Here is an 11,906-nt window from a genome sequence, read left to right as displayed (position 1 = left end):
CACAGTAGTATCAAGCATCCTGTTAAGATCCCCATAAAATGGGTAGGAGAGATGCCCTGGCTAAAAAGCCTCATGTCCACAAGAACAAATACCTTTTGTAACAATGCCACAGCTTCCAAAAATCCCAGTAAAGGCGTGCTCAGAGACAAAGTTCATCATACTCAGAGAAGATTAATGTTAATTTGCCAATCAGGGATAATTTTCCCACCAGCAAGATGGCCTGGATGTGTACTCCACATCTGAGCAGAGGCAGACAGTTAACCAGTCGTCATCATCTCTTGCGGAAGGGGAAAGGGTTTGACAAGCATCTGCCCACACTGTCCTGTGGTTAGTTCTGAGTGGAGCAGTGTTCCAGGTAGTGGACACAGCATGTAGAAGCCTATGGGAAAGGAACAAATAGTACCTTCTGGTGCCTAAAGCAAAGTTCATAAAAAGACTGAAGCATACTGGGAGCTGAGAGAGAGTAAGAAGCGCTGGAAATGGCAAGGAAAAGTCACAGAAGCCCGGGAGAATATATTTTACAGGGCTGTGGTTTAATGTGGGACTACTTGACGGTTCAATGCAAGTGGATAATTTAATCATATTTGCTTTTTAGATAGCTGTCTGGGGCTATTCTATGCACAGGAGATTAGAAGAGCACAAAACGGTCTGATGTCTATGTCTGCCTCTACATACCCACCCTGCAAATTTCCTGGCCCTGTTCTCTCCCCAGGGGTCAGTCTGAATGCACTACAGCAATGAGTTCCCTAGCTTCTGACTTTCTGTTAGGGTCAACCTATGCAGAGCCCTAGCAAAAGACCCAAAGGAAGGCAGAGAATGAGGTCATATAATCATTCCCCTGGATTCTTCCCTTCAAGGTTCCTTCCCTGAGATTGGCCATGTCCTTCCACCAGGTGTCATTGCTCCTTTTCAGGTTGCTCTCAGAATAGTTCACTGTCACCTGGGTTCTGATAGCCAGCCACTCCTCTTGAGATCAGCTCCAGGAGTACTGAACTAACTACAACTATTCTTATTTTGAAGTGTTCTATCTATTGTCTCCTAGGTCCTGGTCTGATCACAATAAGACATTAGGTTAGGCAACCAGTTAGGAGTTGTTGGGATCCTGCCCAAGATCTCCTTGGAAACCTTTCACCATGTGTGTGCCCTCTGCCCTGACCCAACCTTCTGTGTGCTCCTTCTAACAAGAGAATCTGTAACACTGGTAGGAAGATGATGGTCAGGACCGGAACTGCTTTTCCAGGACATGCAGACAAGCAGAGAACTTGAGTGTGTACATCTCCCTAGGGTAGGCCTCATAGGCTGTGACTGGCTGGTGCAGGGCTATAAAAGCCCAGCTCCTTGTCCCAGCTCCATTTCTGAGGCATGCCTATCCTCCAGGGGATCCAGAGGTCCCCTGTGGGATCAGTTCAAGTTATCCCATATTCAGGGCCCAGTGAAAATGGTAGCCCATCTTGATGAAAATGCAGGGGAAAGTGATATTAAAGGCACTAAATAATAAAACGTTTTAATCTCCTCTGTGGTCTCTCTTGACTTGTCATGGCATTTTGACCTTCTATTTAATGTCATTTTAAGAAAGAAAAATGCTTAACATCTTACACTGTAAGCCTCAGTTTCACTGTTCACGTTTAGATTTTAGATTGTGCAATGCCTGCTTTAAGTATAAATATAAGAGCAATTTATTGATATAAAAAGTCACTGAAATTACACAATTCATATTTTGTGGCTTGAACATGCATAGGTATTTCATTGTTACCAGAACAGGGGAAATGCTACACAAAAGTAACTGAATTGTTTTTATTTCGTTTTTTGAATGGGCACACGTTCTATTAACACTCCATCTTTAGCTTACTGATAAAGGAAGGACCAAAAGGAAAATGAACTATGGGTTAGTTTACTTCCTAGATTCCATCCGTGTCACCATTTTTAGCATAAATGACTTGCTAAGACAGTGAAGTCTGACACTAGCAAGAAAAGATCTAGTAAGTTTCCTTAGTCCTTCCTGTTTGTTCCTTGGAATGTCAGGGACTTCTTTCTGCATTCCCCGCACATTCTGTTTCAAAAGCAAAGGGCAGCTTGAAAAGCAAATGGGCACCCCAGCTTCCTTGGTCACAGATTCAACACCTCTACCTCCAACTTGCTTTCAGTGATGCTTATCTCCCACTCCTTATGGCTCCACCAAAATTCAACATTCAGGGAGCATTGTAAGCGCTATCTGTGAGCAGGGACGCAAGGGATGAGAAACACACAAATTACATGTGTCTGCTCACCTGTGCACTCCATTGTGCTCCCCCCCCCCACACCAACACACACACACCACAACCGACTGCTCTTAAAAGATACAGGTTCAGAAATCAGATTCTTAATGACTTTCAAGACCGCGGCGGCAGCAAAGCATTAAACCAAGCCCAGGGCTTGACTCAGTTCAGGACACTACCCGTTTGCACAGGCCTTTGAAGCTAGCCTTTTCTGTTCTCAATTTTGCTGAATCACAGCCTTTTATTGTTTCCCCCTTTACACTTCTACTTCCTTACTGGTTTCTCCTGGCGGCATTTCCTTGATAAATCACTTGCAAATGAGACATTTGCTGGAAGTTTGCTTAGGAAACCAACCTAAAAAAGGTTTTATTGGAAATGTTCCTAAGAGGCAAATCTAAGATGAGTTTCAGGAACTGATCACTGGCTGGACAAGTAACAACACGCACCCCACACCTACGTCCCGCAATACTGGTGGTGAGTGGAGGGTGATAGTTCCTGGGGTGTTCCAGCATTGCAGTTACTAAGATTTCCACTTATAGAACTGGGACAGACACAGATGGAAGGAGATGTCCTTATGTGTGCAGTCTCTCTCTTGGGTCAAGGCTGTGGTGGAAATGTGGAATTGACTGGGTTTGACTGAGCACCGCTGATGCGTAAAAAAGAGAAAATGACAGGGGCGCATCGGTGGCTCATTCAGTTAAATGTTGGACCCTTGATTATGGCTCAGGTCATGATCTCACAGTTCCTGGGTTCGAGCCCTGTGTTAGGCTCTATGGGGACAGTGTGGAGCCTGCTTGAGATTGTCTCTCTGCCCCTCCCCCACTCATGTGAGTGCCCTCACTTGCTCTCTTTGTCTCTCTCTCTCTCTCTCTCAAGATAAATAAGGCTTAAAAAAGAGAGAGAGAGAAAGAGAGAGAATGGCAGACTTGGCTGAGTTAATTACCAGAGTAATGAAGTGAATATCAGAAATGCTCCATGGCAGCGTATAAAGAGGTCCTCCTCTCCAGAGCAGGAGTCAGCAAACTCTTTGGGCCAAGTTTGATCCACTACTATCTTTGTAAATAAAGTTTAACTAGAACACGACCACACTTATTCATTACATGTACTCTATGACTGCTTATAGTACACCATAATAGCAGAGTTGAATAGATACCAAAGAGACCTTATGCCCCACCAAGACTAAAATATTGCTCTGGCTCAGTACAGAAAAAGTTTGCAAGTCCCTGACCTGGAGTCTGAGAGCAGCCTGAGCTGCTTGTCACATGGACTTCCTCCTTGTCTGTCTCTGTCTAATTTTTTGTCTCCTTGGAAGAACCCCAATCACTGAAATAGGATACACCTTAATCCAGTATGATCTCACTTTAACTTGGTGACATCTGCAAAGACCCTATTTCTGAATAAGGCCTATTCACAGATCCTGGGTGGACAAGAATTTTACTGGGATACTATTCACCTAGTATACCACGATATCAACAATTAGGTCCAAATCTCAGCATGGCGCAACTAGGGAAATGCTGGCTCTGCTAAGGGATGGAAGGATTATACTTAGAAGCCCAGGAGCTAAGATGTTCATACAGTTCTAGGAGTATAATGGTCTGAGGTATCCCAGACACCTCCTGAAGATAAAGTAGGAGTTACTGTACCTTGTGCCTCTGACCACAGAGGAAAAAAATTAACAAATGAAATGAATTAAAACAGAGTTTGCTAGACCTCTTCTAGTTTTAGAGGCAGCTTGCACTGCAGTTCTGACTCATTTATCGAGTGACCTGGGAGATTTCCCAGTTTTGAATAGATCTGAGAGTGAGGCAAGAACGTGTTCTGCAGCTGAGTGCAACCACTCCCTTTAGAATTTTCAGAGATTTCCTTGTGATAATACACCGAATCACAATACATTTTCCTTTTCCTAAGACAAAATCCTCTACTGTTCTCTGTTCAAAACCCTCGGATATTCCATTAACAGCAAGAACATAATCCAGAATCCAGAATCCATATTCCAGTGATCAGTGGACTTGTCTCCACCCTAGATTTGTCACATTTTGGACTTCTAACAGCAAGCAATTTTGAAAGGGCCAGTATCAGTAATAAAGATGAAGAATTGCTTGTGTGATTAACCATGTTTGAACATTAAAGAAAGAATGAAAAGAAAGAGAAAGAGACAAAGAAGAGAAAAGGAGAAAATATGTCTTCACTACAAGTATGTACAAGTATAAAGGAGTAGACTTACTTTTCATTTTTCCTTTTCCTCATTATTTATGACTCTGCTCCCATCTATTAACGTAAAACGATAGAGTGATGTTTAAATATTTTCCAAGACAGGTAAATTCTATTTTTTTTACATTTATTTAATTTTGATAGACATAGAGAGACAGAACACAACTGGGGGAGGGGCAGAGAGAAGGAGACACAGAATCCGAAGCGGGTTCCAGGCTCTGAGCTGTCAGCACAGAGCCCGACGCGGGGCTCGAACTCACAAACCGCGAGATCATGATCTGAGCCAAAGTCAGATGCTTAACAGACTGAACCACCAGGCGCTCCCCAAGGTAGGTAAATTCTAAAAAAATATTTAGTATTTAAAATCAAATGCTTTGAAGAAAATACCAAAACACAATTCAGTGAATTACAATCCACTTTCATATAGTTCCTAAATCTCCAAGTGGCAAAGCATTTTCACATATAATACAAATACTTTACCCAATACATCTATAAAGAAGAAAATAGAAGACATTGTTATTCCTTTAAAGGCTGAAATCAGCAAAGTACAGAGCTTTTCTAATAACTTAAAGTGAAGCCATCTCTCAATATACTTGACAAACACATGCTAGGCAAGCTGATATGCCATAGGAAATAAAAATCCCTATCCCCATTCTTCTGGGGGATAGAAGCATTGTGCCAAGACTAAAAATTTAAAACTGAGTAGGATGGGTAGCCAGAGGGCAGGAGGGGGGGGCAAAATGGGTGAAGGAGAGTGGGAGGCATAGGCTACCAATTATGGAATGAGTAAGTCATGGGAATGAAAAGTACATCACAGGGAATACAATAATTGTATTGTAATATTGTAATGGTGTTGTATGGTAACAGAAGGTAGCTACACTTGTGATCATAGCACAATTTATAGACTTATGGAATGCTGTGCACCTGAAACTAACATAACATTATGTGTCAACTACAATAAAAAAAATGAGGAGGATGAGAAGCTGTGCCCTTAAGGACACACACACACACACACACACACACACACACACACATATCAACATACATACAAGCATGCACATGTGCATGCCCATATACAACCATATGATATGATATACTCTCAGCATAAACAGTCTTCAACAACAACAACAAAGTAGTGATTAATTCCAAACGAAGTTATCTGAGACCTTACAGAGAAAGTAACATATTTGATGGGACCTAAAAAGATGAGATGGATTTCATGAGGAAGTAAAAGAGGAGAAGACAGCAAGGTGGGGAAGTAGAGGCAACACCAGAGAATCTCGAAAGCTTAGACAGGTGTTCAAGGAGGAGAAGAAGTCATTAAAATGGAGGAAGAAATGACTCGTGAGGAATGGTGGGCCATGATCTAGGTGTGTACTTTTGGTAGAAGACCATTAATTTTACTATGAATACTAGAAATAAAAATGTCCCTCAGATAAGAATCCTTGCATTTTCAAAGTCTAGCAAAATACATGACAAACTTTGTAAGGGAACAAGAAACATTTTTGACAAGTTAACACAGGACGTTTAAGTGTGTATTGTGTTTTATGGCCTTGTTTTGCATTACATTTCATGTACTGCATTTATTTTATATCTATGCTTTTTATTACTTTGGGGAGAAGCATTTATATGAAGAGCATCATTTCTACTAAAACACTGGTAGCAGCAGTTGGCATTTAACACCACTCTAAAGGATCATTTTCAGAACCTCTCTTTAGGGAACTACATTTTAGGAGAAAAAAAACTTTGAAGAAAATACAAGCAAAGATGGATATAGGAAAGCAAAAGTTAGTGGGAAATTTCTTGGTGAATATCAGTCAGATTCTGCCAGCAGAGTTTAAGTGCAGCTAGATCTTAGGTGTCCACCTTTATTTATCGTACACTTTAAGAAGTTCATCTGAGACCAAGGAGCTTCCTACCAAACTACACATTTGATGTGTCCAGATTATAAAAGAATTTCTACCTCACTATTCTTACATGATAACAATATAATGCGGATAAGCATACTTTACAAACTGTATAAGTTTTTCCATATGTAATAATAATAATTACTGCTTACTGAATAATTGAAAATGAATGATTTTGAATAATTAAATAGACACTATGCAACAAGAACTGTTAAAGAATATTTTGAGTGCTTATTCTGTGATAAGCACTGTGATAAGTACCCTGCATAATTATTTTATTGATTCCTTTCAGTAACCCAAAGGAAATAAGTAGGATCTTGGATTTATAACTGAGGAAATTGACCTAGAAAGGTAAAGTGATTTGCCCAAGGAAATATAGGAAAGTAATACAGAGATGGTAACATACAGATAACAGAAAGAAGACCTGAATATAAGCAGCACTAATATCAAAGATCCAGATATTAACCATAAGACATCAAACAATCCTAAGAAATGGCTGAACATGTAAAATGGGCAAAAGCTTTGAATATACACTTCACCAAAGATATATATATGGTTAGCAAAGAAGTATGACCAAATATACTCAGCATCATCAATTAAAATGGGAATTCAGATTAAAGATACAATGTCATACCAGTATACATCTACTAGAATGGCTAAATTTTAAGTTTAAAGTGAAATAAATGACAATACCAAGGGTTGCAAGGATATGAAGGAACTTGAACTCTCACATAGTGCTGATGGCCATATAAAAGGGCAAAACCACTTGGAAAAACAATTGGAAGTTCCTTAAAACGTTAAACCTACACTTACCATATGATCTACCCATTACGAGCAAAATATTCACCCAAGAGAAATAAGCTCATAAAATTACACAAAGACTTGTACAGGAATGTTCACAATAGCTTTACTTGAACAGCCAAAAGCTGTAAACAAGCAGAATATTCATGAGATGGTGACAGAATAAACAGATTGTGGTATCTCTACACAATGGAATATGATTCAACCGTAAAAACTATTAATACACATGACAATATGGATGGATCTCAAAACCACTGTGCTGAGTGATAGAAAACAGGCAGAAAGGTATACACACAGGTTCTATTTATATGAAATTCTGTAAAGTGCAAACCAACCTACGTAGTGAGGAAAAGCAGACCAGTGGATGGCTGGGATGAGGTGGGGCAGAGAGGCAGGAGGGAGTGATTACATAACGAGTTGGGGTACCTGTCAGGCTCAGTGGCAGAACATGCGACTCTTGATCTAGTGGTCATTCAAGCCCCACGTTGGGGGTGGAGTTTACTTAAATAAACAAATAAAAACAAAAATAAAAAATAAAAAAAATACATATAAACAAACCTGAGAGAACTTTGGGAGTTGATGAGTATGTTCATTACCTTGACTCTGATGATGGTTTCACAGACATACCTATGTCAAACCCTATCAACTTCTGTACTTGAAGTATCTGCAGTTTATTTTAGGTCAATCCTATCTCTTTAAAACTGTTAAAAATGTACATGTTAGTTGTTTTGTTTCTATGATTTTTTTAATGTTCCTCTTTTTTTTAATGTTTATTTAGTGTTTAGAGAGAGGGAGAGAGAGAATGAGTAGGGGAGGAACAGAGAGAGAGGCAGACACAGAATCTGAAGCAGGCTCCAGGCTCTGAGCTGTCAGCACAGAGCCTGATGCAGGGCTGGAACTCACAAATCATGAGATCACGATCTGAGCCAAAGTCCATTGCTTAGTGGACTGAGCCACCCAGGCACTCCTAATGTTCTTCTTTTAATCTGTGAGAATTACTATCAACATTTTAACGATGGTTTTTTTCTGGGAGAGAAAGATTAGGAATTTTCGGAATTTTCTTCTCTGAGTTAATACTCATTTTCTCAATACACTACAACAATTACAGATATTCTTTTAAAACCAAATACCAGTTTAAATGTAATTTTTTTTAAATAGTTATAAACAGAGAGGGAGGCAAAACATTAGAGATTCTTAAATACAGAGAACAAACTGAGGGTTGATTGGGGGGGTTGAGGAGAGGCGAAAATGGGTGGTGGGCATTGAGGAGGGCACTTGTTGGGATGGTCACTGGCTGTTATATATAAGTGATGAATCACGGGAATCTACTCCTGAAGCCAAAAGCACACTGTATGCACTGTATGTTAGCTAACTTGACAATACATTATATTTAAAGAAATAAATAAATTGAATTTTTAATTGTCCTTTTTATTTTTAATTTAGTATTTTTTATTTTAGTTGAGACACAATGTTACATCAGTTTCAGATGTACAACATAGTGATTCAACTTCTCTACAGCTTTGCTATGCTCACCACAAGTGTATGTATCTGCATTAACAAAAGACAGGAAAATAACATCAAGTTTAGAGCTAGTTCATTTATTCCTCCTACTTTTCTACAGTATCCTATTTTTCTTTGCAGTAAAGATAAATTTTACATTTAAAAATAAAATCTTTTTATTCTTTTTTAAGTTTTTATTGTTTTTTATTTATTACTTTTAATGTTTATTTATTTTTGAGAGAGAGAGCTGAGCAGGGGAGGGGCAGAGACAGACGGAGACGCAGAATCTGAAGCAGGCTCCAGGCTCCTAGCTGTCAGCACAGAGCCTGATCTGTCTGGGGCTGGAACCCACAAACCGTGAGCTCCTGACCTGAGCCTAAGTTCCACGCTTAACCCACTGAGCTACCCAGACGCCCCCAAAATAAAATGTCATTTTAAAAGAAGGCACTGTCTTCTTACAGACCCTTGGAAATGTGCCTATATACTACTCTGGCAATTATTTCCATACCTACATTTGTTAAAATAACCAGAAAGTCAATTTATAAAGACCCAATTTGGCTGTGGACCCCCGCGCCCAGATAAACGTCTGGTGACTTTTGTTTTCCTCTATGTCGCTGCCCTGCCTCCCCCAGGCCTTGGTCTTTCCACAGAAAGAGGTCACAAAGGGAGGGCAAGTACACTGGGCTTGTGCTTTCTTTTGCTAGTCCTAGTGCCTGCTTTTCTTTCTTTCTTTTTTTTTTTTTTTTAACAGCACTTTTAACTTAGATGAAATAAGTTACAAACGCCCAAGGGCAGAAATGGGGCAATGTTTCGTTAAATGGAGTTGTCAGGATTATCCGTCTGCGCCCAACCGCGACAGGCGCGCGCGCCCCCGCCTCCCTCCGCCTGGAACTCGGCGCCTCTCGAAGCGAAGGCGTGTGTGTGTGTGACGCAGTCGCCATCGCCTAGGGCTGCGTTCTGATGCAGAAGCCCGTGAAGCCTCTGAAGCCACTGGTGCCCGACCGCGCGGTGAGCCGCCTGGGCCTCAGTTTCCAGACTTCTAAAGAAGGGGAACCATGCCGCCCTGTTTCTTGTTCCTCTCTAAGCAGATCAGCAGTTCGCTGGTGTCCCTGCGCAGCGCTCGCCGAGGCTTCGCGCTCCGACCGCTCTGGGTCTCCTGGCGCCCCTCGGGTCCCCAGCCCGCCGCCCCCCGCCGCCCGCTGGCCGCAGCCACCTCCTCCCGGGACCCTGCCGGGCCCACCTCCGCCCCCTCCCGGGTGCGGCAGAACTTCCACCGGGACTCCGAGGCCGCCATCAACCGCCAGATCAACCTGGAGCTCTATGCGTCCTATGTGTACTTGTCTATGGCTTATTACTTCTCCCGAGATGACGTGGCCCTGAACAACTTCGCCAGATATTTCCTTCGTCAGTCTCGGGAGGAGACCCAGCACGCCGAGAAGCTGATGAGGCTGCAGAACCAGCGGGGAGGCCGGATCTGCCTGCAGGACATCAAGAAACCTGACCTGGACGACTGGGAGAGCGGGCTGAATGCCATGGAGTGTGCGCTGCTCTTGGAAAAGAATGTGAACCAGTCGTTGCTCGAATTGCACACTCTGGCCTCAGACAAAGGTGACCCCCATTTGTGCGACTTCCTGGAAACTCACTATTTGAATGAACAGGTGAAATCGATCAAAGAACTAGGTGACCACGTGCAAAACTTGGTTAAGATGGGGGCCCCGGCTTCTGGCCTGGCAGAGTACCTCTTTGACAAGCACACCCTTGGAAATGAAAACGATCACAACTAAGCCACAGGCTGCCTTCCTTGCTGCCCATGGTGTGTCAAGACCCAGAGTCAGCTGACTCCTGCTTTCTTCCCCTTAAAATGCACCTCCACCTTTATATCCTGTTAAACTGTCCCAATCAAGTGACTTGTGGAGAAAATGTATTTAGCCTCCAGTTAAGAAGGGCTTTTTTTTTCTTCCTGTCCAACATCAAGATAATTTTTCTAGCCTGTAAACTAGCCAGGATACTATGGTATAAAAAAAGACTGGGAAACAGCTACTGAAAAGTAGATACAAACTTTCTCCAGTTACCAAATATTATTCCAGACCATGAGCCTTCACTAAAATTCTGTGATTTTCTACTGAACAAGTGCCTGTTATTTTCAAGACTTTATGCTAAAGGCTAAAATTGGGAAGATGTGTAAGATAAATATACAAACAACTATAACAAGTTGAAGAATATATATAGTACTATAAAGTACTGTGAAAACCATACATGAAAAATTCTGTGACAACGTTTACCCTTTCCCAGTATTTTCCAAGAAAAAAATAATGTCTGGAGATGATCTGTTTCTAAAGGATTTTGTGATCAAATTCAAGGAAAGCTACACAAAGTGTCAATACTAGCCTTAGGAAGTTATGACACATATGAACATTTTAAGGGCTCTGGGAAGTCTGAGAATTAAAAACATCTTGGATTATTTTTGTTTAGCTCAGTGTTTTCCCAAACCTATCCAATCTCTGCTAATTTGTAGGTGTTTTAATTTTTTTTTAATGTTTATTTATTTTTGAGAGAGAGAGCGAGATAGAGTGAGAACAGCAGAGGGGCAGAGGGAGAGGGAGACCCAGAATCCGAAGCTGACTCTAGGCTCTGAGCTGTCAGCACAGAGCCCCACACCAGATTCGAACCCATGAACCACAAATCATGACCTGAGCCAAAGTGGGACGCTTAACGAACTTAGCCACCCAGGCGTACCTGTGTGTGTGTGTGTGTGTGTTTGTGTGTGTGAAATGATGATCTAGGTCTGTCTGATTACAAAGTATACACTTCACCATTGGGCTTTATAGCCTCCCTTTAACGTAACTAACTCCTTTTGACAAAAAGAGTGACTACACTGCAGAAAACACATTTCTGTGGCCTTTAAAATGGAGGGGGGTACGTGGAGGAAGTCACAAAGAAATCCAGAATGAAGGAGGCATCAGCTGAGCACATGTTTTCTTGGGGGCTGGGGGAAGGAGGCATGAGAAAATGAATGCGAGAATATTTGGTCAGCAGGCCCGGGGCTGGACTAAGAACACTGGGTGGTGTTTGGATAGATGGGCTGGAGCCAAATGTGGAGGGGGTAGGAGGGGCTTAAGCTTAATGTACTGAGCAATGGCAGTGCTTGAAGGGCTCTCAGCAAAAGAGTGCTGTGCTAAGAATTGAGCAATCACAAGTTTAGTGGTACAGAATACAAACCCGAGAACAACCT

The 11,906-nt window shown here is 41.7% G+C and overlaps 1 protein-coding gene across 1 annotated transcript; it reads left to right on the top strand.

Moving 5' to 3' along the window:
- The first annotated feature begins 9,547 nt into the window (after nt 1–9,547).
- On the top strand, nt 9,548–11,135 carry FTMT (ferritin mitochondrial). Its single transcript, XM_025924745.2, has one exon. The coding sequence runs from the start codon at nt 9,730–9,732 to the stop codon at nt 10,456–10,458; it is 729 nt and encodes a 242-aa protein (XP_025780530.1). The 5' UTR covers nt 9,548–9,729; the 3' UTR covers nt 10,459–11,135.
- The last annotated feature ends 771 nt before the right edge of the window (nt 11,136–11,906 follow it).

Source organism: Puma concolor, chromosome A1 (genome assembly GCF_028749965.1).
Source record: "Puma concolor isolate L17-30 chromosome A1, mPumCon1.1.hap2, whole genome shotgun sequence".
NCBI classification, from domain to species: Eukaryota; Metazoa; Chordata; class Mammalia; order Carnivora; family Felidae; genus Puma; species Puma concolor.
This window is presented reverse-complemented; position numbering and strand designations above follow the sequence as displayed.